This window comes from Lytechinus variegatus, chromosome 3, assembly GCF_018143015.1.
Source record: "Lytechinus variegatus isolate NC3 chromosome 3, Lvar_3.0, whole genome shotgun sequence".
Classification (NCBI taxonomy): Eukaryota; Metazoa; Echinodermata; class Echinoidea; order Temnopleuroida; family Toxopneustidae; genus Lytechinus; species Lytechinus variegatus.
In genome coordinates, this window is record NC_054742.1 from 33,326,330 (window position 1) to 33,353,352 (window position 27,023).

The window sequence follows — 27,023 nt, forward strand, 5'->3', positions numbered from 1 at the left end:
GTAAGTTTGTATATATGATGTATGTGGTATATAAGAGATCGCTTCGCGAGTATATTAAGGAATCATCATTTACATTGTCAGAATTATTATGATTACCACTTTAGTCATCACTTCCATCAACTCCCTCATCATTAGCATGTTCTATTTTTTTTATGTTGTAATGGTACAGAATGCTTCCCTGATGGTGTTTTCTGGTTACCAATCGGAGCCGCAGTTCGTGGTACAGCATGTATTGCAGAGAGACTAGAGACCCTATGCCGGACTTTAGATGTCAAACTCCTCATGGCACCATCTCTTCCTAAAACAAAGGATCAATGGAAGAACCTGCTAAGCTCACTCATCGCACAATCATATCCGAGGTAAAACGGGTTCCCCAGTGGCTTCGTCTTGGAACATGCCACATGGATTATTCGTAGCCGGTGTATATGCTTTTGTATTTTTCTTTGTGTAGCTTCTGTTCCTTTCGTTTATGAGTAAGTCCAAGGTGGTGGTTTGAGTTCCAAGGGCTCTGCAACCTGTTGAGTGCATTCTCTCCTCCTCGTTTCAGGTGCCTTCTGGTTCTCGACGACGTGTGGGATCAAGGTGTAATCAGTGCGTTTGGAGTTTGTTCCACGGTAATCGTCACAACTCGAGACAAGGGTCTTCACTCATGTGCTTTAGGTAAGAGTTGTAAAAATGATGTTTGTTTTGATTTAAAGAGTTCTAAAAAAAGTTTCCAGAAAACCACCCCAGCTGCAACCAAATCCTTTGATAGCTAGGCTCAACTGCTTCCGCAGCATTCTATGTATTATTGTTAGCAACTGCATTTCCTCTCTTTTACATACTTGTAGAATTACATAAGCTTAATAGTAAAAACTTTCAGTTAAAAGTTTCACAGACAAATAACTATAAATTAATGAATTGTCTTGGCTTCCAGGTCACAAGGAAGAAATCGTTCTTTCCGAAGGTTTCTCCGAATCACAATCAGCGCAGGCCCTGTCGGAATGGACGAAAATTCCGCCTAGTGATCTTCCTCCACAATCAGCTCGCATCCACGAGCTCAGCCATGGATCCCCACTAGTCGTGTCTATCATCGGCAGTCTTCTCCGAGAGCATGGACATCGATGGGAATACTACGTGACGCAGCTTGAAGAGAGAAATCTGAAGAAGTTTTCCACGGCTCGAGATGCGATCCACTTGAGTGTCGAGGAGCTGCCATCTCGCGAAGAAGTCATGAGGCTTTTTTCTTGGCTTGCCGTTTTTGACCAAGGAACGAGATTATCATCTAAGGTGACTTGAAAAATATGATTAATATTAATCACCCCAAAAATATTCTGGTTATATTTTTTATTCGTGATTTCGTTAATTAACAGAAGATTAACATTCGTAAAATGTAACGATAATTTCATGTTGAATTTGCAACGAACCTGATAAAACTCTTTTTATCTGAGCGCAAAGCTTGAATAATCGCAATTAATAAATATGGAATGCACTAATGTGGTCATTCCTTGTTTACATATGTTTCTGTGCCACATTTTGTTTCTCTCAACATAATTAATTGACGGTTCACTGTTTTATTTTAAAATTCCACAGATACTTAGCATGCTGGAGGGATGTTCAACTGAAGAAATCGAAGACCGTATGAAGATACTAACACAACGTCATCTTGCCATTTCTGGTTGTGACCCAGATGACAAAGATCAAATATTCTGGGTTCATGATCTGGTGTATGATTATCTAATGTCAGAGAAAGTAGCAAATGACAAGGTAAAAAAAAATTATGGAAGTCACGATTACAAGTGAATAGCCTATGTTGTAATCTTAAAATGAATCCGTTTTTTTAGTCTGGAAATAAAAGTCAAAGCATTCTTGGCAATTTTCAGGAGTCATTTTACATCGTCATCGCTTGAATTTCCAGGTAATCAGTAGCATCTCATTGTAATTACATCATGAATCGTATAACAATGACCTGTCATTACTTGCCAGTCTTTACTTTGAACCATCTATCGTTTGGCAGATGGATATAATGGACCACAAAATGTCAATTATATATAAACAGATAAAGTAAACCGAATCACGTTTAAAATACTCATGAATGCGTCTTAATATCTTAAAAGGACACCGTAGCGTGTAATGAATTCAGATCATTGATGGTTTTCAATCGGTTCCGGACCTGTAGGAGAGATATGATCCAGACCAGTCTATGTTTACCCCACGCCTCCGAGATACACAGGAGAGCAAAGATGGCAAGTGGAGCCAGAGCGTCGAAAAATGGATTTTATGTAGCAGAAGTGTAAGTCAGTTATTGCTCGACCATCGATATGTATTAAAATTCTCATTACATTCCATGTGCGCCCATTTCATGAAATTACTAGATTGCAGTAAAATGACCATTGAAACATTTTTGGCTTCAAAATCAATTTGCATAATAGTTTCACAACATATAGTTTTTGAGCTTGTACGAACCATTTTGTATTCCCAGGCGCCGCTATTTCGGTTTAAAAATATATGTCGTGAAAATGTTGTGAAACCTCGTGTTTATTCTTTCGCTTTTTTGTTGTTTATATATTGCATTAGACATTGAGATTGTGGATGTACTAAATAGAAAGAAGTCAACATGCTTAGTGTGACTACACGTGTTAACACTGTGTAACATTGTGATTTTACAGTATAGGTCAGCGGGACCTTGTAGGCCATATGTAAAATCACATTTTAACGTAGTATTGAAAAATATTAACGAGGATTTTGGGTAGAAATATAATAAACATCTCCAATCAAGAAAACATAATGTTCTATACAGTAGGGGAGGGCGGGGCGAATCCGCCCTCTTTCTTTCATGCTCTTTTAGAATCGTCATTTCTTTAGCAAGAATTGAATTGAATTGAACTGGTTTATTAAAAAACAAAACATGCAGCCCCAAGGCTGATACTGCTTGCTTTACAAGTAACAAAATCAGCATGTCATACAGAAACTGAATCATAATATAATACAGCACAATTAAATGACACATTACTTAAAAAGTTACAAAATTAAGAATTTAGTTGTTGTGTTAAGGAGAAGGAAGGAGAATAGGGGACAGAAAAGAAAAGAATATAGAAAAGAGAAGTATGGGAAAGATAAGAATAAGCAGCATTCATTGAAGGTCGTGCTTTAGGGTCTATACAGGTCTAGGTAATATCTACCTAATGCCTTATTTTCGTATTTTCGGCGAGGACATGCATACGGTTTTGGCAAAAATGGGCTGTAAAGAACCCGCCTCACCCTACAGGGCAAGTTCGCCGGTTAAGCGGGGCGAGTTCGCCCATATAGGGAAAACAGTGATATACGAAACAAAATGATGTGTTCAAGACACCAAACATAATTTTCGTATTGGAAAAACAACGACTTCTAGTTCAATAATCTGTGAAAAGTTATCATGATTCAAAACATATACCGAAATACTTGCATGTCATGTCATGTTTATAAGGATTTTTTGTAGGCCTATGGGTCTATTACGAAGATAAAAGTGGGGTGGACCTGCCCCGAACTAGTCCCCGGGCAGCCATTTTCTTTTCTCTTGTTTTTCGCAAAATCTACAACATATTTTGCAGCATCAAAAGCATATTTCAGTGAAGCAAATAGGCTTTCTAACAAAAAAAATGCATTCACGAGTGTCAATAAAAAGTACAAGAAATATGAAAATTATTTTTTTTCCAAAATGGCTTCGAAATGGACGAGTCGCTGTAATTTCCTGGAATTCCGGGAAGATGACCACTCGCCAAGGTATGTTGCTACATTTGGAAAGGTTAACACTACAACATCAACAAAAGCTTCATCCAGTCACATCAAAGTGGAAAATCACGTGATGGGCGGACTTGCCCCGGGGGCGGATTAGCCCCGCATGCTGATTTTCACCTTTTTTCAGTTAAAATGTTCAATACCGTTAGCTTGTCAAAACCTGTATTCACCACTAACGTAGGTCCGGATGTTTGGAATGAATGGTTTTATTAATAAAACACTCTTCCATTTTGTATGAAAGCTCCCCTCCCCCAAAAAAAAAATATATATATATACTGTAAGACTTGATATCGTAACGTTACTGTCAAAATCGGACTGATAATAAATGCGGTGAATAGGTCTATATGTTTATCAATTACATTTATTAGTCATTTTCCTCAATATTACTAAATAAATCTCTTCCTCAGAATTGACAAACGTCCTTTGTTATCAAGTGTGACACACAGTCCTGCTGGTAAATATGCCACGTGTGCAAAACTACTACCCAATGGCAAAGAAATACTTACTGCTGGTTATGGCGGACAAGTTCAGGTAAATTTTAATAGTATATTTTTTTTCTTAAAGCATTCATAGGACACATGGTATTGGCAGTTCTGTAAGGTCACTAATTTCAATATTACCAGCATTCAATGAATATCCTCCTACTGATTGCCAAATGACCGATAAGTCCATTAAGGCATTCCTATTCTATAAAGAGTTCACTTTCATGATAAAGTTCGACAAGGTTACTAGAAAGAAGAGATATTAAGTCAATCTATTTTACATTTTATTAACAATTGCATTGTTCTTCAATATGCCTCGATGTCTTTATATATATATAAAAAAAAAACGGTTGAACGAAAGTTTTCTTGACTAACACAATGAACCTATATTGGTGATCTTATTGGTGATGGGTGCATCTTGGTCTAGTGGGCCTGACTCTCGCCTTTCAAACCGAGGGTCGTTGGTTCGAATCCTAGCCACGGCGTTTTTCCTTCGGCGAGCACACTGTGCTGCACTCGACCCAGGGGTAGTGAATGGGTACCCGGTAGGAAAAAATTCCTCGAATGTTCGAGCGTCTGATCAAGGTAGCCGTGCAAAAGCCGGGGTAATGAATAACAGTATTGCCATATATGTTTAGTAGTGCCCGCTGGGAGAACAGTTTTCGGAACTGAAGTGGTTACCCTGGGTAAAATATGACGTTATTATTATTATTATTATCTTAAAACACCGTGATTTCCTTGTGTGGTAGGAACATGCTCTATGCCTATGTAGGAAAATATTTTTATCATCATCAACGTCTACACTGGCAGAATCAGGGCCAAGAATCAACAACATGATTAAAATCGCTTCGCTAATGTATTTTTTAATGAATATTCATGTATGTCAATGACTGTTTCATTATTCGTCATTCCATTTTTACATAGATTGTTGATATGATTGAGGGAAAGACAAGGGTGTTAATTCAAGGGCATGCCGACAACGTGTCGGATATGAGTATTAGTTCAGACGGTTCTCTCCTGGCGATCTGTTCTCCTACCAAAGGTGTTTGCATCTGGGACTTAAGCCGTACAGACTGTCTTCTACCACATATTAAGAGCATCACTTGCGACGAATCGGATCTGATAAGGTGCAGCTTTGTCAAATGCGATGGCGAATCTCTGTTAGTGACTGGAGATACATCAGGCTTTCTAAAGGTGAATAATTTCATATCTGTTATCTTTAGCACATGCAAAGTATATAAAAATCTACTTATCAGCAGCTATGCTGAATCTGGTATAAATTAAAGTGCTTTATAAATGTTGCCCATTAGTAGTATATTGATAGTAACAACTAGCATCTTTAAAAAAATCTATACCATGTATACGATGAATCAGTGCCGCAGCCATGGGAAGCTGAAGAAAATGTTGTTTTGTGTAGTCTTAAGGCGATGCTTTGCCGGATCATGGGCCCGTTTCATAAAGAGTTACATCTGTTGTAACTATAATGCCATTATGGCAACTACCATGGCAACCTTGATATTGATTGGCTGCTGAGCCCTGTTGCCATGGTAGTTGCCATAATGGCAAAGTTAAAACAGTTGTAACTCTTTATGAAATGGGCCCAGAAATAGCGCGCTAATTTGAAAACTCGTGCTGGTGCAAATGTCTACCCCTTACCAATAACGAATATCAGCGAGCTGATTGAGATAGATGATGAATTTCGATGAATAACTCGCCAAGGACATCCGTAATGTATAATGTAATATATAATACTATGTCTCGACGTTCACGGCAAGAGAGTTGGAAATAATGTATAAAAAACTGTCTCAAATTTTACAGTAAACCGGTTAAATGTAAAAGTGGAAAGTCGCGTAGTAAGTTGGTAAATTTTATTCATTTCGTTGTGATGGTAAAATTTTGAAAACCCGCTGCGCGACTTTCCTCTGTAACATTTATGGTTTAGCGTAAAATAATGGGGCTTTCATAATCTTGGCCGTTTAATTAGGTGTTTCGTAAATTTCATTATCAGCTTGAGCTACAAATTTTTTTAATTTATTGTAAAACCTAAATATATAACAACATCCAAAATGTGTAAAAATAGTAAAATCCAATTATCTATCGTTCCAATACGTCATTCTTTTATGTAGGTGTGGGATTCTACGTTCAACTTACAGTACTCGATCCAAGCTAAGAGTCCAGAGGAGGACCTGCTTCTTGATTTAGCGATCTTAGCGTGCAGTACGTGTGGAAAGAAAGGATTGGTAGCAGCATGCACCAAGTCTGACAATACTGTCAGGGTATGTCACAGAAGTGTTTCCCCCTATCGATAAGTGCAAAATCTAACACAAATTGTCTAGCAGGTCCCAAGAAACCATATATATATAAATAAGATTCGAATGTAAAGCTAAATCTTGATTGTTTATACAATCTGGGCCCTGTTGCATAAAAGTTACCATTATGGTAACTTCGCCATCCAATAGTTACTTGCATTGAATCGTTGATTCTGATTGGCTGTTGATCAGCGTTACCATAGTAGTTACCACTGGTTGGCAAAGTTACCATAATAGTAACTTTTATGCGACGGGGCCCTGAGTAGATTATGGGTGGTGTCGAAAGTATTGCTATGAACTCACCAAGTGAGCTCAAGTTGTATTGTATAAACCTGTGTGATACGAGAGTTAGTCATACAAAGAATATAATGATTGATTTCGAAGGGACGACTATTAGTGATAAATAATGGGGCAAAAAGAAGAATTGGCGTTGCCCCTTGATACACACTTCGAACAGAACTTGTGTTTAGAGGATAATAATATCCCCTCATTACTATTCGAAATATGATTTCACTGCAGTAGAGCTGTTTATAATGTGTCATTACAAAAGTTTATTGTTTAATGTCCCTTTTATTGATTTGTATGGGGAAGCAACTGGAGAGTTGCTCATTATGCCACAGTAATTTTTTCCTAATTTCGTGCAGGTATTTGAACTTCAAACCGGAAGTCAAAAAGTGGCGCTAGTCCACGATGCCAGTGTACGCGACTGTTCGTTTCTTAGCAACGGTCTTATCGTCACCCTTACCTGGTGCGTGCTTGGTGTCTATAACACGAGAGGGGGAAAGCTGTCTCGTTGGACCGATAGAAATGGTGGGGACAATGTGAATTTCTGCAAACTTTCTTGTTCTCAGGGTAAAGACGGCCACTTCATCGCTGTGCAAGGATTTACAGGGTTTATAACAGTATGTATCATAATTCCATAATTGCGATATATTAAAAGAGTATGTCGACAGAACAAGCATTACTAACAAAGATGTGTTACTAAAAATCTCCAATCAGTTTTAAAATTATTCTTGTCTAGATGGAAATTACAAGTGATTGTATATTTGTTGTATCTCTCACTGGACCTATGTATGTTTTTTTTTGTGTTCCATGAACAGTTTGGACATGGCGAGCCACCTTAGCTTTAGTTGATCTCCATTTCTGGTGTATACCTCTCTGGATGAAAGCAGATGTCGATACTTATGAGGAAGATAATCATAAATGTTAATACTTTACTGTTGGGAAAAAGAATTATCGACTTTTAATTTGCTAAATGTTTGCAGCGTTTACAGTGAAAAGGAGAACATGTATTGTCAAGAGAATTGCGACCTGCAGGGTTCATGCATGTTCTCTCCCTTACTCTTCAAATATCCGACACAAAGAGTTTATTTTGAGTTGTTTCTTTTTATTTGTGTTTTGGTAAGGTACTTCATCTAGGGAATCTTTTTCCAGTTACTAAACGGTTAACAGAATACTATCGATTGAATGTGGGAGGGATTTATCGTGACATCGTCAATATGTGGATGGAGTGTATCGATGATGGTAACGGCGCGTGTGGCAACTACCTAGTGACCAATCAGAGTTGCGGACTCATTTTGGTAATGTATTTAAAGACTGATTTTTTTTTCAAATTATAAATGGTGCATTTCAATATTTCAGAATTCAAATTACTTTCAAAACATTTCTCATTCAGAACGTTAGCGTAGATTCCTAAAGCCTATCAGCTGTATTTCTAAACGTTAAAATGATTGTAAAAAATATTTGGAAGTTTATCAAATCGGCAAAGCTGAAATGGAAATTTCAAGCTTTATATACTATTAGGTTCGGTGAATATTAACCCAATTGTTCGTGGCTTTCTACAGACCGATGGACCTATGAATTTAATCAAGAAAATTGTTTTTTGTTTAGGTGTGGAAGATAAAACAGGATTCCAGGCCTCAGATTGAGGGAAGTACCTTTGGGGTTTCGTTTAAAACTGATGGTAGTATTCGTGCTCTAATCGGGAAGAAACCAGGGAATCCCCGAAAGTGTATGGTAAGTTGAATGAACTCCAATATCCTCTGAATAATTATGGTGACGTTGTTTTCGGTGTTATGTGTTTGGTCGTTTTTTGTCAGTGTTTTGTTGTTACCTCATCTTAAAAACACGTATCAGTAATAAATAATATTCAAATACAAATAGTTATAGCCTTGTTCAGATCAACATTTTCTGTAAATCTGTTATGAATGTCAGTTCCGATAATAAGCAATTAAAGAATCAGGGTGCTTTTAACATTGACCTGTTACAATTAAATATGTTCATGTTGTAAAAATGTTGCGTGACCACGCTCTAAACTTAATTTCTTTTGTTCTGCATTGAACATGTAGGTTTTTCGAATCACCCTGTAATTCCTATTGTGTGTTTCATTGACTTGTTTATGTCCTTTTCACATATTTTGTTTGCGTCGGATCGCAGTGTTTTATGAATTGTTCGTAAATCATGTATGTATCTATCATGGCTATAGATGCTGCAATGCTGCGGACGAAATACCATTGCTAAGAAATCAAAAACAATCTACAAGACTAGGAAGTTTGAAACAATCGAAAAGATCGAGATTGGCCACGATAATCTACATGGCATCATATCGTATACCAGTAATCGCGTCAAGGTAAGGTCAAAAGTCTTATTACTTATTATTGTGCAATTGAAGAGTGAAGTCTTCGAATGATGTCGAAAAAGGGAGAATATAACCTCTCCAAATATGTAGATTAATTAGATTACAGTCTGCCATTGCAGTAGTTATTCGTATATTGTTCTCGTAGTTTTGGGATAGGGATAGCTCCTCGGATATGACTTATAGCTGTTAGGTCCTCTTGATGCTTCCTTTTTAAACATAGCATGCTTTTTACATGTAGCGTCCCACCACTGGCGGACAGGGCAGAATATATTTTACATATATTTTCAGGTCCTTGCTTTACTTGTTATGTGCCAGAGAACAATTATAATTTCATGCGTTTCAGACATTACAAACTGTCCCATTTTTTATCCGTAATATTTTCAATTTACAGCAAATGCCAATATTTTTTCATTTCTTATAAACCTTTGTAAATTTTCAGTTTGGGAGTGCTGATAGTCGCGAAATTAATGAGATTCAAAGACTTTTTTGGTTGGTGACTTTCTTTTTCACTTGCAAGAAAACGGACGCTGCTTTAAAGGAAACTGTGCGTACGTGAATATTTACATAAAATGTATACAAATACTACTGATTGGTATAAAGTAAAGAACTTGATGACTTGATTTAATCTTAAAAGCGCATCTGTTTTTATGTTTTTAGGTATCGCCATTACCACGCTGCCTCACCAGGCAATCCAAAAGAAAAGAAGAGTCGGAGATAACAAAAGAGTTCAATATCATCCCATCTCAAGACAGGGTTGTTATGGCGAAATTCCTTGATTCTCACCATATCATCACGGTCTCCAGTGGGACTCAAATTGTTATTGAAGTAAGAATATGTGAAACTTCTCGGAACGTTATATGTGTATATAACTACTAAATGACTTCCACTTTAGAAAAGACAGCCTTAGTGATTGGGCCGAGTGTGATTTGGAGTACTTAATTTTTGAAATTAGACTCTTATTTTTCACTATTTTGGTTACAGAAGATATAAAATGCTTTGATACTGGAATTATGTATTCGTATTCACATATTGGCTTTTCAGTTCTCCCTTTTTTTAGTATGAAATTATGTTACTGTGTGTTTTACAAAACATGTCAGCACTCTTAACTTTGACCTCTAAGCAGAAGATCATTAATAAATTACTGCCCTCTTTTTTGTCTCTTTCGCTGGGTGGGGGGGGGGGGTGAGGAATGAAAGTATAGCAAAGGCATTCGTAATTATTAATAATCGCATTTGCTTTCTATCCTAACCAGTGCTGGTCGAGAGGTGGAAGTTTAACAGGAAGCCGTCATATTGATTTCCAACAAGCATCATCAGCTGACTTATCACATGACCGTCGTAAACTTGCTGTAGGGTGCACCAATGGCACTGTGATAGTCTTGAAAGTGAGTTCACTGGTCGTTCATCAATCATTTTCTGATGTATTTACTTTCAAACCTGGGGCGGATCCAGGATTTTACCTAAAAAAATGTCTTCAATTTCCAAAGAGGGGGCATACCTCTGCATGTGTTTATGGCATTTTTACATTACAATTTTCTTTCCCCCCCCCCCCCCTGGATCCGCACATGTTTTCAAACAGACACATTGTGAAATTACACCTCCTTTATCTTGCAAATTATTCCTTTTTAAAGTTAATTATAGGTAAATCGGTTGGGAAATTCATGCGAGCTAAATGATTCTTATACCCCAAGGTTGCCACTTTAGATCTTATGAACTGTTTTCCCAACGGGCCCTGCATTAGATAACATTTTTATTACCCATCTCCGTTCTTAAACGATTAGCTCCTGCCAAGAAGGCAGGAATTCCAATTTCTTTTAAGCGTTTGGCATGACTCCGTTTGGGATCGAACCCACGACGTCCCGCTAATGAGGAGGGCGCTATACCAATGAGCGACCGTGTCTAGTAAGTATTTTCGAGAAAAAAAATAATTATAACACCAAAACTGATCTGTATGAATTTCGTTTGAATTACTTAGACATTGTAAAATTTTCAATGGCGATTATTAATGACTTTTAACCTCCAGAAGGCTACTTTTGAATCCAAATGAATGTATTAGATAATGGTATGATAGCTTCCAAGTGTAATATGTACATGTAGATTTAAAGATTCAGGCCTGTATTTTGAAGTCAGGTTTAACTAAGACCACGGTCGAACTCTGTGCTAAAATTACGGGGAGCAAAATATTTTTAAAAAAAATCTGTTTATATTGCATATTTCTTATATTTATTATTTGTTCGCTATTGCTTTCATAATGAAGAAAACATTTCTAAATACTTCAGTTATCATTCCCAGACAATTATGAACAATTTGAGTGTCAAAATAGTTAATAAATTGGATGTGCAATGTTATAGGGATTTGTGCCCCAGTTGGCTCTCCATAGTTAAACCACAACTTTAAACCAGGGTTTAATTTAAACCCGAGTTCAGAATACGGGCCTTAGATTTTTGTTTAAGAAACTTTTCAAATTCATATTGTGTTTTTATGCTTACATTAAATTAATGAATTGAAATGAGGTTACAGTGTCGAGGTTTCCTTTTTAACTATTCAATGTCAATAAATATGATAGTAAAATTCAAGTTGTAAAACGACCAACTGATGTTGGATTATTGAAATTGTCATAATTACACCAGTATTATATTGTATATGTCTTGTTTTCCCCCATATAGCTAAATGGTTGCAAAATCGATGACTGTGATATATCGATGCTCTTTTTGGATGGCTACATGATCATGATGATAACTGAATGTGTCTTTTCACCGAATAATGAGCTTCTAGCAGTTTCAGGAAACAGACACGTTGTGGTAATTAATAGTCTTAGAGTTTTTTTGTAATGATTTTGTGGGGGTAAAATCCATTACCTTTTAATGACTAAAGGCCCGGTCCCACTGGCAGACGGACACAAAACGTATTCATAACGGATACAGCAGACAAGCAAAATTTCGGAGTGGCTCTATCAGTTTTCATCCGCTCCAGACAATGGACAAAATGGGCGAACAACAACGAAATCACAGTGGATGGATGCTTGATGGATATAGAGCGTATGAAACACATATATAGGCAAAGACTACACAACGGATACATAATGTTTTCCAACGGATGGCAAGATTCTTTTCCGTCTTACATCCTCTCTGCATCCATGAGAGCAGGAACCAAGCCCTAAGGCTGATTTATTTCTCGTTATGCTATAGTTTTAAGGTCAACTCTTTCTTCAGCCATGGCCCACTATTTGGCTTTTATAAAACTGTGTCCCAATACAGTGTACATTAATCATTAACCGTTTTCATGTTTGTATTATATAATCCCCCCGATATTATTTTAATTGAATTTTATACATAATTTATTTTATTTTAAAGCGCTCTTTTTTATTCATCTGGATGAAATTTAAAGGAACAACAATGATAATGTTATTTTTTGTAAACGATTCGTTTCATGCACTGATTTTCAATGGTATGAAGTATCACAAGTCATGTAGGCGACTGCGATAATATTGGCATGTGATTCAAATTGGGCATTTTTACGTTTATTATAATATGAATGGCATTATGATTGATAATTTTCAAAATTTGTAAGATGTCAAGACGTTTGTGAAATGTTAATTCATGAAGTGAATCATTGCTTCTGATTGGCTGAGACAAAGTTTGTGGTAGAAATTAACTGTCAAACAATGTAACGGATCACCATGTATTTTCTCTTTCTTTAAGGTATTTGATATAGAATGCCGAACCCAGATAGCCAAGTACAATCATAAAACAACGGTTTCAAGTCTCAGGTTCACACCAGATAGTGACATGTTGTTTCTCGTTGTCGGTGGGTCAATAATGGTATGTTTTCATCGTCTTTCCTATTTTGTACTTTCTTCGTAACATAAATTGGTGTTAAATTTTTGCATTGCATTACTAAACTTAAAACGAGTAAAAGAAGAGGAACAATTTAAATAAAATTTTCATCAAAATCGGTTATGAAATAAGCAAGTTATGGACGTTTAAAAAGTATTGTACTTTTTATGGGGATTCTCAAATTGGCGAACGCGTGCTTCAAAATGGCTGATTTTGTGGACAACTCTCGTTTTTGTTTTGTACACAATTTTTCAGATATTCCTTATTATCTTTCAAATTGCATCTTGCCTCTTTCTGAGCACAACATATGTCATGGGAAAATATAATTCACACCATATATGTCACGATCAGGAGGAGATAATGTGAAATATGTAAAATAAAGGGGAAAATCTGACCATTAAATTGTTCCTCTCATTTTACTCTTTCCAATAAATTGCTTCTCTTCTTGGGTGCAATAATATTATTGAATAGAAATCATCGGCGGATCCAGGGGGGGGGGGTCGCAGGGTGCGCGCGCACCCCCTAATATTTGAGCGGCGCCGAAAAAAAGAAAAAAAAGAAAAAGCGCCGCTTTAAAAAATAAAAATAAAGGAAAGAAAAGAAAAGAAAAGGCGCCGCTTAAAAAAAATTATACACTGATATAACATTAGCAACAGTAAAGGAAAGACTATCCCCAGCAAAGCGTAATCATTTCATCTTCCTTATCTTTTCTTTTAACTACCCTTTTCCCAACAACTTCGCCGGTAGCAGTGCGCTGCCTGCATATAGCTGGCGCCAATCAAGAATAATCAGTGCCACCTTAATCTAAATCAGCGCCGGACAAGAACAATCGGCGCCATCTGGTTATAAATCGGCGCCGGTAAAGAAAAATCGGCGCTGCTTGAGTTCTTAACCGGCGCCGATCAAGGATAATCAGCGCAACCTATTATCTAAATCGGCGCCGGAAAGAATAATCGGCGCCATCTGGTTATAAATCGGCGCCGGTAAAGAAAAATCGGCGCTGCCTGAGTTCTTAACCGGCGCCGATCAAGGATAATCAGCGCCACCTATTAACTTAATTTGGCGCCGGAAAGAATAATCGGCGCCATCTGGTTATAAATCGGCGCCGGTAAAGAAAAATCGGCGCTGCCGGAGTTCTTAACCAGCGCCGATCAAGTATCCTCCTCATGAGTTACTACAAACAGTCCTAAACAGGCACCTTTTTCCTGTTTTCAGGTCAGTATACTTAAAAAAAATTTCAGCTCGCGCTTCGCGCTCGCATTAATTTGTCGGTGAGATATGTGTCACTATCTCATGAGTCATATATATATATGTATATATATATATATATATATATGCATGTGTGTGTGTGTGTGCGTGTTTTGACAGGGTCAGGCTTTACTCCTTTTTCAACATTTTCTTTTATGGCGCCGGTGAAGTGCAAAAATATGTGCGCCGCTCGGCAGTGCGCCCCACCTTTCGCCAAAAGCTGGATCCGCCTATGGAAATTATTCAATTCAAATCAACTCAATTGTTTGTTTCATTTCCATTCAAACATATTAATACAAAGTACTATACATCGGGTACAAATTTTACAGATGAACATTCTTACTTCGTTAAAAAAAGTATATAATTGAGCATAAATGGAAGTGAAACATCTGGAGAGACACATGCACATGACATTACCTTTTTCATGAAGAGCCTTTCTATCAGGACTTTTGTCTGTAGCCACTGTTGGGCATATGGAATAGACATCGAATATCTTTGATGCCATCTTGATGATATTAGTTTTCAAATTCAGCAATTATTGTGTTAAATTTGTAAATTGTATTCCTGAAATCAAATATTGTAAGACTCTTTTAAAACACTTTTTTTTATTCCTGGGGGCAAATATATTTGAACTTGTGTGTCAAACCATATATTAGTTTAATGTACACGAGCGAATGCAGTCGCTGTTCTCGAGAACCTTGTGTATTTTCGGTTGTAATGATGTAAAATTCGAGCAGATGATGATAATATATAAATTTAGTTCATAATTGCGAAAGTTTCCTCAAAATAAATGTTTCATGTGATTGGAAAGGCAGAAGGATTGTATTACAAGAAACTGAAAAAAGGTGCATGTAGTGGATTGAACTATACCCACACTGCTTTCAGGAGAAAAAAAAACATATCAAGTGAAGAGAAAGGTTGATACTCTTCAACGTTGTTGATTGGCGAATAAGGTGTACTGTGATATTTGAGTGACTAAAATATGCAGTCTTGATGTTGGATGGTTCAACTCAGGAAATAAAAAATAAAGTAGATTAAATGAATAACAGTTCTAATCTTACAATTATTCTTATTCAGTTGTTCGAGTCTAGAACCTTGTGCAGGCGAGGTATACATACGACCTATGCGAATGTTACTGACTATAATTTCTCGTCTGATGGAACCATGCTTGTCACTGCTGGAGCAGTTAAATACTTTGTGAGTATACCACACTAAAACCCTTTACCATTCGGGGTATGTTGTAGAAAGGGAACAGTTTCACGTTCGCTCCTGGTGAATTCATTTGATTTGGTCGATTTAGTAGTGGAGTAAAGGTTGTTACTCAATCAAGCTGCAACTTATATCAACGTCTCCAAACACTGGACATGCTAGAAGAGTGATAATGTGTCTACTTCTGTTTTCCCGTAAGTGTTCAGAGTACTTCATTTTCGGCCACTAAATCAGGGGAGAGCCTGCGTAAACCCAATCACTTGGCAATGTAAACCACATGAAAAGCTCAGGAAAGATCAATGCAGATCGAACACTATTCATGTGTTTTGCCCATTTATTAGGATTTTCTTTCAGCAAAGCTATTACCCTATCCTAGCTGAATAATGGAATGCCTTAGGAGACACATTCTCACCATGCTGTCATTTGTTGTGATCTTGCAAACTTGAAGTTAGTATGATTTACGTGGCCTGTATTTACATCAGGGTAATCATAAAAGCCCCCTCACACCTGACCGAATGTGGGTGGACGAAGGGTGAAGAATGGGAAAAATGAACGAAATGCACGCGAATTCAACGACTTCAAATAAAATTTCAATGAAATCATGCGATCAGTCACTATTATTGTCAAATCGAACGGTAAGCGAAGGATAAATATGACATGCGAAGGTTCTTGATTTTTCGGTTCACCTCTTTGAGAAAATTGTGGCCGAAGGCAAGCGAAGGGTTGATATAACCCAACAAGACGAACAAACAGTGAGCAATGGTTTGATATGGCGTACGATTAGAAACGAGACGAGGGAATAGATTGGGCAGTCTTGTTCGTTGTGTCATCGTGTTGCTTCGTTACGGGTTCTTTCGAGATCGGTCCACTTTGGCAAAAGCGCGAAGAGGGACTATGCGCGGCAATAAAACACGAACGATAAACTAACGATTACCGCAGACTAAATAAGAGATGCGAATTCAAACAGATGACCAACGATTTCTCAATTCGTCGGGAAATTTTAAATGTTTAAAAATTTCCGCGCGAATTTGAATAATTGAAGCTGTTAGTTCAGAAGGTGTACGAACCAAAACACGAAGGGTAAATATGATATACTAGATTTACTAGCAGTTACCATTGGAAGCGATTTCTATTAAAAAATGCCTTTCGCCAGCCATCGCAAGGCATATTTCAGGCAATTCGGTTATGTGTGAGGGGGCCTTTAATAGCCCATCGCAAACTATGCGATTTTTGTCTCACCTGCGAAGCAGAATGAGACTATAGGCGCAGCTTTTCCGACGACGGCGGCGGCGTCAACACCAAATCTTTACCCCTAGTGATTCACCTAACCCAGTGATCCACCTTACCCACTGATTCACTTTGTTGTTTCATGTGATTATTCAGGGGGGGTGTATGCGTGTTATGGGGATGTAATGTGTTATGTGTTTGGTAGTCGTATAGTCTTAGTGCAAAATAACAACAGTCCAGGAGGTGGACTACCAATGATGATGTCATTACCATGGGTGTCGATCACGGGGGGGATGGGGGGATATATCCCCCCCAATATTTCAAGTGGGGGGGGATGGCCTGTATTATCATCCCCCCCCCAATAATTTAGGGTAGAAAAATTATAATAATGATGATGAAAAAATGAAAAGTTTGATCATGATGATTATAGTATGCCATCAATCACTTTGTTTCCCTCGCAATTTGTGTATATTGTTATTAAATAAAAACATTCTTTTTCAGGACTATCAAACAGATGGGTGGAGGTTCAAAATGAAAAAGAATGAAATGTAAATGATATTTAACACATGGCATAAAATGACCCCAACGAAAAACAACTTTTGTTGATAGGGTGTTCCATCCCACCAGTGGTGAATAAATTAATTTTAATAAATCAATTAATTCAAAAGGGTGGAAAAATAAACAGGAGTAAAAGGGTGGCAAGATAAATCGTCTAAGGAATGACCATATAGCTAAATAGGTCTATGGAATGACGGTAAGCCCGATGGCGCACGAGAAGCCACACAGTTTGTAATTTGTGCTAGTCTTAATTGGTCCGAATCTGCATTTTGTCATCATGCATTAAGAAAAGAGATATTGCCAGTCGGGTTAGATTTAAGAGAGAAGTTGTATACACAGAGGCGTCGGGGGGGGGGGGGGCGATGCCCCCCTCCCAATAATTCCGCATGTGCAACTAAAATATAAAATAAGATTGTAATGCTACACTGAAACCAGCAAGCGAGATTGAGATACCAACTCGATTTTGATTTAAAATGTCTTCTTTTCAGATTGGAATATAAAAATTTTCAGCTCGCGCTTCGCGCTCGCATCATTTCTGTACCAAAACCCCATACTTTTCATGATTAAATAGGTGAATAGAATGTCCCGTTTTCAGTTCTAAACCTCAAAAGAACTCCCGCTTCGATTTGCAATAATCTTTTGTTGGATATATATCTTGTTCTTTATTAAAAGCGTCCATTAAACTGTCTTTTTTTCAGCTCGAAATATCAAAATTTTCAGCTGGCGCTTTGCGCTCGCATCTATTGTTCTTCTAGATACCCATCTTAATCATTGGTACCAAAAATGCTTAGAATATCAAGCTTTCACGTCAGAATATAAATGGCGCTCTCTAGTGAGATACATGTATCTATCCTCCTCATGAGTTACTACAAACAAACCTAAACAGGTACATTTTTCCTGTTTTCATGTCATACTAAAAAATTTCAGCTCGCGCTTCGCACTCGCATTGCTGGTGAGGGTGAGATATGTGTCTCTTATGAGTCACACATATATATATATATATATATATATATATATGTATAAGTATATATATATAAAATATAGGCCTATGTGTGTGGGGGTGTATGGGTGTGTGGGAAGTTTGTTCGTTTTGTGTGATCGAGCGCCTTTGGAACGTTGATTCATGATTTTGCCCCCCCATCTTAAAAATGGATCGACGCCCCTGTGTATACATCCTGCTCAATAAACAGATCACTATGTACATGGTCCAGACAATTTTTGTCATTTTTTTCTTTCGTATGAGTTTTATAGAATAGGCTTACTTGTAACACAAATTGAATTTTCAAAAAAATTATATAAGTACAGTACACTACAACAATGAAGGAATTTCCAAGAACACCATGCATATCAATCATTCCAAATGTCCTAACTTGTGATTTTAGTGGGGGTAATGTTAAAAGATCCCCATCCACAAGAACATTTGTGTAAATCATCCCCCCCAACCAAGAATACCGATCGACACCCATGGTCATTACAATTATTTCGGATTTGAATTTGCTTTATTCCTACAGAGAGAATCGAACTGAATTTCGATTTCAGTAATCCTATCACTATAACTCTGATCGCTGAGATTGTTTTGGGTGGATATCCATATCAAATGTTATATAATTTCTGTGAAATTTGGATCGTAAAGAATCGCATACTGTGCGCTAGTGGCTTAATGGAACATCATTTACTGTGATATCAAAACTTGTAGATGATCAACGCACATGGGGTTTCGACAGAAGTGATCTCCCACCCTACTCATCTTTGCTACTTGGGGGGGGGGGGCAGAGTCAGGGTATTTTTATGAGGACATGGTCTGGTGTTTAAAAAAAAACCCACTCATAATAGTAGGCATATGTATATATATTTATTATATTCGACCTTTTCTATCCCCCCTCCTTTCCCTTTTCTTCTTTTATTTCTTCATGAAACGAACACCAGTCATGATTTTGTTATATAGAAACAACACGAGTGCACGCATTCATTATTATACTAGTGCTGCTGATGGTAAAGCATGATTCAGAAAAAAGGCCCTTGCAAAAAGAGACAAATCTATGATGGGTATAGAAAATAAATTTCTACCATAAGGTTACCTTCTTTCTTTTCACAGCACATTTGACCGAGTTCTAGATGTAATACTGAAACACAATTTTAAAAAGTCACAATAATCATCTTGACCTTAAAATTCATTCATTATCGCTCGAAAATAAATGAACATCTCTTTTTTCCGTTTCTCCAGGACAAAGGTTACTTAGAATGGTGGCGAATCGACAAATCATCAGGGACCATTTCGCAGCTTCAAAAGTTCATGATTAACAGCCGCATCAGAAGAGTTGCGTGCAATCAATGTTTTACATTGTTTGTCACTGTCGATGAAGTCGACGAAATCTACGTTCTTCAGAGAATAGCGCCCTCGGAAAGCCATGACGATGAAAATTAGTTTAAAATTTTCGAAGCATACGTGTCGGCCGCACATGACATCGCACTGTATCCTGTACACTGAATACATCGGAAAAAAAACAAGAAGGGAGTCTGATTATCTTAATGTCACACAGGACAGTCGCATCCTTGATCCTTGAAGATGCAACAAGCTTTATCATTGTTAAAGACATTTCACAAAATGCAAAGTGAATTGAAATGTTACAGTACATCTTCACAAGGCTACCATAAGAAGTCATGTATTGCGTTCCTGTACTATCAGTTATCTAGGACTATGCAATCATGATGTCAGGGAAAGGGTTTCTTAAGGTCAGATTGTACTCTGCCTTGAGAATGGCGGCATTGCTTCATTTTAATAATGTTGGGGAAAATAAATAGTGGAAATTTATCTATATCGTAACATTGTTGCTTGGTTCAACTTTTTTTTGGGGGGTGGCGTTCATTTAAGATATTCATACGATCTGTTTATGCTTTTAGAAGCACCTGTTTTGATAATGATGATACGAGTTGACCGTTTTTCTATTCCGCATTTCAATAATCCCGAATTTTCATACTTGACTGAAATCATTTAACAAGAAAAAAGCTGATTACTCATACAGATATCTAAACCATATATAGGACCAATCTCACTATGAGGTAATGTGTTATGGTAAAATAGTTCATACTTCATTCACATTCCATGTTTTGATAATGATTTTATGGGGGATGTGAAATTGACTTTTTTATTGAAAGGCCGAGTTCACCTCAACAAAAATCTGTTTGAAAAATAGAGAAAGCCCAAGCAAGCATAACTCTGAATATTTCATCAAAATTGGATGAAAAAATAAGAAAGTTGACAGATTAGCTCTATTACACAAAACATATGCACATCTTTGTTGGTATGCAAATGAGGCAGCCGATAGCAGCATACACTCACTATTCGTTTATATTCTATATACAGTGCGTATCAAAAAAAAGTTTACACTCAGAAAAAATCCTGTAAAATCATACATTTTTCATATTCTGAATATTTTACCACATTTTAACATGGTACAGATCCATTTAAGCAAATAACGAAATAACTGTCAAAAAATATTTCCGCTTGAGTGAGCACCACTTACTTTTGAAAAGTTAGTGAAAAATGATTTGCGCAGAACTTTCAAATAGTTATGCTAATAAAAGTAGATCTTAATCATGTATAACACGTGAAATTTTAGCTAGTAAAATTGATTTGAAGATATCTTTTACCTTTTTTTACTTGTTTCCTTGCCTAAAACACTTTGAAGAGTGCATAGCGCCCCACCACCCCCCCCCCACACACACACACACCAATGCCATCGCTTTACATTGAGCTGGGATTTACATGAAACGACTGAGGCTTGATTTTCATTTTGTTAATCAATGTCAAGCTTGGGAAATGTGTAGAGAAACAAGTATTATTTTAGTATTAAATTAAAAATGAAATGTAAACCCACTTTAGATGATAAAAACTTAGTGAAAAAAAAATGCTGGAGATGTCTGATATAAACTTTTATTCTGATTCAGTTATGTCCTCAGATCCAGATGGCAAAAAAAGGTAAAGGTTGTGCTTACTAAGTGTTGAAATTTCAATTTGGGTGGCAAAATTATTCAAAAATGCTTGAATGTATAAATTTTATTTCAATTGACTAAAAGTGCGAGGGAAATGTATGAGAAATGTTTCGCAGGGTAAGTTTGATTTTGCCCTTTCCCCTTGACACAGCGTGAAAACAAGCATTTCTGCGCAAACAGGTTTCTGCGAGCGTTACAAAAATAGACAGAGCTCACTCAAGTGTAACATTTTGTCAAAACTTTTACTTTCATTGGATAGATGAGACCCAAAGCCAAGATTATATGTGAAAAAAATACAAACATGTCGTATATTTCTTAATTCCCAGGGCTTTTTCAAAGTGTAAACTTTTTTTTGATACGCACTGTGTAACATATGTTTAGTTTGATTCACTTATGACCATGTGAAATTACAATTTTTATACAGCCAATATGTTGTAATTCAATGATAAACTTTCTTACTGTCAAAGTGAAAAAAAACCCCGCACCAACATATAATTCATATTACACGTAAGAAACAGAGTGTAGATTAAAATAAATCGACAGTGCCATATGCATTTCTTTGGTAACTCTTTTGTCAAAAAATTAGTAACTATTCAAAATGCATTAGCTTTCTTATTTTACCTCCAATTTTGATGGAATTTTGGTGGTTTGCTAGTTTGATTTTCTCCATTAAAATTACCTTGATGATGGGACGGACTTGGCCTTTAATCAGTTTCAATAATGTTTTACGTGTTTTTTTTTTAATGACAAGGCCAAATGTGCAATATGTACTGATTTATATAATAGAAAGCATGCACTCTAAAACAAGTTAACCCAATACTGGATCAAATGGAAACATGCATGTTTGTTGGTTAAAAGATGCAAAAAATGTTGTAAATTTAACGCAATGTTGCGTTGAAATGTACCCTTCAAACATGCATTTTGCCCAATATTGGGGACAAAATTACCCAGCAAATATGCATGTTCCCTTTCTACCCAATGTTGGGTAGGTTTTTTACTCTCTTTTTTAGAATGTAAATTTATTTCTTCCAGTAAACAGACAGTACGAATTAAAAAAATGACACTGCTGCACAAATCCCCAATTTAAGGAAAATGTATGACATAAAGACATAATTATTGTAAATAGCCTGAAAGAGCATCTTCTCCCTGATAAATTTATGCCATATAGGCCTATTTGTCTTATCTAACGATTTGATAATCAAGAGACTGATGTAAAGTTCGATTTTCCCCAAAATGAATCCAGATTCCAATGAAGTCATAATTCTACATGAGTATTTATATTTGCAAATCAATTTTTCAATGAAATTGATTTTAGAATTGACATTGATGTATAGCCTAAGAGTGTCTGATAATGTCAATAATGAAAAATGTGTTTTGCAGTGTATTTTAATACAAATCTTGCAGGATTATGACACCATTGATAACTGGATTCATTCATTGCAGTCATGTCTTACAAACCAAAAATTTCATCACTGTAAAGAATACCTACTGATTATCCAAGCATGAGGACAAACCACATAGATATGGCATCAAATTATTTGGCCATATGTGTTCATGTCATACTTTTCCTTGAATCTGGGTGGTGTCATTTTTTTTTCTCACACAGATATATATATATATATATATATATTGTGAAGAATTCAGTAATTCCATTGATTGTCTTTTCACTCTTTTGTGACGTATTATGACGCTTATTACGTACGTGTAATTTTTCAAAGATGCGTCATCTAAGGAAACACCCTACGCGCAGTATGATTTGTCATTGACATTCATTATAAAGTGCGCAGATTTGTTATGTTTTATTTACTTACGCTATTTATTACCAAAACAATTTTTTTTTTATTGAAATGCGCATATTTGATCACTTTTGAATTTTACATGAGAAGGAAAGGTCGGCTGACATTCATCTCAGACAGATCTCCCGTTATTTGAGACTGAGCATTGTTGGTTTAAGAGAAAGAATCAGGTGAATATTAATTCTCTCTTTTATGACATATTCCTATTAATTGACAAATTTTGCCAAGACATTTAATGATTTTAATGATTATTTTGGACTTCAAAAACGAGAGAGAGTATTTGCGAGAAATTTTATCATTAATCGATTGATTTGTTTCGTTTAAACAGAAAAGCACCATGAACGTGTGGAGGCGAAGGTTGAGGGCTTTTGTAACCTAAGTTCGATTTTATTTAAAATGTCACCATTCCTTTGTTAGTGTTAGTTTTTAGTTTTATTTCTTTTTGATACATTTTTTTAAAGAATTATTTTATATAGTTTTTTCGTATTCAGTTAGATTAAGGATTATACAGGCTCAATTTTAGAAGAGAATAAGTAAATACATGGAAACAGGATAATATATCATTTTTGCTTGAATAGGAATAGTCTTCGTCTTTAGGAATAGTCTTTGTCTTTATGTTGAACTTGTTGTATTGTGAGATAGGAATGGAGTAAAGTCGACTGCTCTCATTCATAGGTGGTGTTTTTTATAAGTTTATCTCTTTGACAGTGGCATTCAGGAGGCTGTATAGCCTTGCGGCTGAGTTGCCATAAAGAAGAAATGTTAAAAGTTCTAGATTTGCACCGACAAAGTGAGTGACTTCTACGAGACTTAGGAAAGGTAGAGAGTGAAATTCCCTGTGGGGTGTAACTTGTTCTTGACAGTATTTAACTGTATTTTTGGAGAAAGAGCAACAAGGCCAGTTGCTGACGGTGTCTGTTGACGGAGCTGGGGCTAGGTATATTGAATACTGCAGGCAGTTAGAACAGAGTGAACTAGATAATTTCAGGAGTGCCTAGAAAAGACTTGTTTGTTTATTGAAGTGAGAATTATAGAATTGAGTTGTATGATGAAAAGATACCAATTTATTTGGTCAATTTTTATGTGCCAATTCTTGGCCTATTTTTCTTCAAAAGATACCAATTTATTTGGTCAATTTTTATGTGCCAATTCTTGGCCTATTTTTCTTCAAAAGATACCAATTTAGTTGGTCAACTTTTTATGCCAATTTTATAAATTGGTTTATATATTTTTTTCGGATGAGTAATCATTCATTGCTAGGATTATTTAATATTACATGTACTTGATTTGAGCCTAGATATGTAGATCATTTATGTACGTAGTTAAGAAATAATTCAGCTGTACAGAATCAGATTGTTGTATCATTTATTACATAATAATAAGCTTCCATCTTGGAGGCATTATTGGAAATTTAACGCAATATTTTCTGCTGATTTCCTTCTGTCTGGTATTTAGTAAATTGTTTGCATTCATGTGGTTTATGGTGATTTATGATTGTTGACGATGATTGATTGATTGATTGATTGATGTTTATCTATTTGATTGATTGCAGCACGTCTCTATATTGGAGACAACTTACCCGCCATTGAACTCGGATAGGCTACCCGTGAACCCCATTAATTGATAGAGAGGTTTGAATATGAGTAGTTTTGTTGTGGATATCTTTTATTTACTGGAATTTATTCCAAATTAATCTGAGTTGCGGTCTCAGTATAATCTCCCGCATGGTGGCAGCATTTACCAGGAGTTTTAGGGGGTTTCACGTTACAATATATATATATATTGTAGCATGTGGATGTCATTTTCTACATCTATTTATTTAACTTCTACGTATTTCATATACTACATATAACATTGAGGTCGATGTAATGAGACATGAAATGCATGGGATTTAAATAGATTTTGCCAAAACGAATAGAAAATGGTGTTCCCATGCATGTTCCATTGATATTAAATTTTATTATATCAATCTGTGCAATGGGTAAAATGTTTGGCGTGAGTCTCAATTTCGAGTCGCATCTGTTCAGTATACTTCGAAAACCGAAATACTACCAACAAGGATATAATTATAATCCACGACTATAAACATTTTCGTGAACATTCGAGTTTAATGCGTTGTATGTAATTACGTAAATAAAGATTGTATCTTGATATTGGTGCAATACAATGAGGATGTTTGATATGCTTTGCTATTATACATATACTTTCATTTTCCTTCAGACACAGGTCCTGTTTCATGAAGTGTATTTTTAATGATTAATGCTAGATTTGTAAAGTCATTTGGATCTCGAACTATGTGATCCATAGTCCATCCATAAATCTTAGACGCTCTAGTGTTTAAAGGGGAAGTTCACCCTGAAAAAATCTTTGTTGTAAAAATAGCAGAAAAAATAGTAAAAAATATTGGTGAAGGTTTGAGGAAAATCCGTTAAAGAGTAAGAAAGTTATTAGAGTTCAAAATTTTGGATTTGTGACGTCATAAACGAGCAGCTGCCCCTGTGTTATCTAATATAAATGTATGAATTTCAAATTTTGTATGGTTCCTGATGACTTAATTTTGTTTTCTTTTCATGATCGGGTGTGAAATGATTTGTCTATTGATATACAAAAGTTACAGTGAAAACCATTTTCAATTTTCTGAGAAAATGACATTTCATTGATTTTTTACCATTCGCTATGTAGGAATGCTGCTCGCATATGACGTCACAAATCAAATAATTGAAATTCTAATAACTTTTTAATTATTTGATGAATTTTTCTCAAACCTTCGGCAATATTTTTTATTATTTTTTCTGCTATTTTTACAATAAACTTTTTGTCAGGGTGAACTTCCCCTTTAAGGGGTTCTTATGTCTTGGTGAAGGTCTACTCGTTTTGTGTTGCGTGCCTTTTTAGTATTCATGTGTATTGAATGTACCCTGTCACATGAACTACAGCAATGCTTTGTCAGATTTATAAAAAAAAGAAAATTAATTTTCAGTTTCTGCTTAATCAATTATGCGTTGACTTTTTATCATTACATGATTAATCAAACAAATATTTCATGAAACTTATATATTTCATAATATCTTGCCTGTTTTCATTGAAATATTCTTCAATTCCATTAGTTGATCATCGGGAATCGGCTGGTGCTAAAGGTTATTTTGTATAATTTATGTTTGTGTTAATTATGCCGTGTTCTCTTTGCGCTGTGTTTATAATCAAATTGTGTTCTCTGTTAATTGTGGAATCGTTCGTACAAACCAACAATAAACTGTAGAGCCTATCTATTAGAATGTTGGCTTTTCGAAGAAAAACAATATTAGTAATAATGTTCGTTTGTCAGTGTCATACTGTGTATGCAATATTCATGAAATATTATAAAGAAATCTGAACCAACTAGAATACTTGGTCACATTCATATCAGATCAAGGAGTGTTCGTGGATAATGTACCTGATTATTTATAGGTCAAGTCCACCTCAGAAAAATGTTGATTTGAATCAATAGAGAAAAATCAGACGAGCACAATGCTGAAAATTTCATCAAAATCGGATGTAAAATAAGAAAGTTATGACATTTCAAAGTTTCGCTTATTTTTAACAAAATAGTTATATGAACGAGCCAGTTACATCCAAATGAGAGAGTCGATGATGTCACCCACTCACTATTTCTTTTGTTTTTTATTGTTTGAATTATACAATATTTCAATTTTTTACGAATTTGACGATTAGGACCTCCTTGCCTGAAGCACAAAATGTTAAAATAATGGAATTCTACGTGTTCAGGGAGGAATGAAACTTCATCTCACATGACAAGACGAGAAAATAAAAATATTTCATATAATGAAAGACAAAAGAAATAGTGAGTGATGTCATCAGTTCCTCATTTGCATACCGACCGAGATGTGCATATAACTGTTTTGTGATAGGAAGTGAAACTTTAAAATGCCATAACTTTCTAATTCTACATCCGATTTTGATGAAATTACAGTT

At 36.0% G+C, this 27,023-nt stretch overlaps 1 protein-coding gene across 1 annotated transcript in view; it reads left to right on the forward strand.

Moving 5' to 3' along the window:
• Nucleotides 1–20,498, forward strand: part of LOC121410822 — a 29,443-nt gene extending 8,945 nt beyond the window's left edge. The window contains exons 5-22 of the mRNA XM_041603135.1: nucleotides 170–359; nucleotides 548–660; nucleotides 917–1,269; nucleotides 1,573–1,746; nucleotides 2,097–2,272; nucleotides 4,164–4,287; nucleotides 5,163–5,432; nucleotides 6,365–6,514; nucleotides 7,192–7,449; nucleotides 7,954–8,127; nucleotides 8,438–8,563; nucleotides 9,033–9,176; nucleotides 9,843–10,010; nucleotides 10,438–10,569; nucleotides 11,851–11,985; nucleotides 12,886–13,005; nucleotides 15,346–15,465; nucleotides 19,487–20,498. Coding sequence (XP_041459069.1) covers nucleotides 170–359; nucleotides 548–660; nucleotides 917–1,269; nucleotides 1,573–1,746; nucleotides 2,097–2,272; nucleotides 4,164–4,287; nucleotides 5,163–5,432; nucleotides 6,365–6,514; nucleotides 7,192–7,449; nucleotides 7,954–8,127; nucleotides 8,438–8,563; nucleotides 9,033–9,176; nucleotides 9,843–10,010; nucleotides 10,438–10,569; nucleotides 11,851–11,985; nucleotides 12,886–13,005; nucleotides 15,346–15,465; nucleotides 19,487–19,687 — 3,128 coding nt within the window. The 3' untranslated portion in view covers nucleotides 19,688–20,498. The remainder of the gene's footprint in view (nucleotides 1–169; nucleotides 360–547; nucleotides 661–916; nucleotides 1,270–1,572; nucleotides 1,747–2,096; nucleotides 2,273–4,163; nucleotides 4,288–5,162; nucleotides 5,433–6,364; nucleotides 6,515–7,191; nucleotides 7,450–7,953; nucleotides 8,128–8,437; nucleotides 8,564–9,032; nucleotides 9,177–9,842; nucleotides 10,011–10,437; nucleotides 10,570–11,850; nucleotides 11,986–12,885; nucleotides 13,006–15,345; nucleotides 15,466–19,486) is intronic.
• The last annotated feature ends 6,525 nt before the right edge of the window (nucleotides 20,499–27,023 follow it).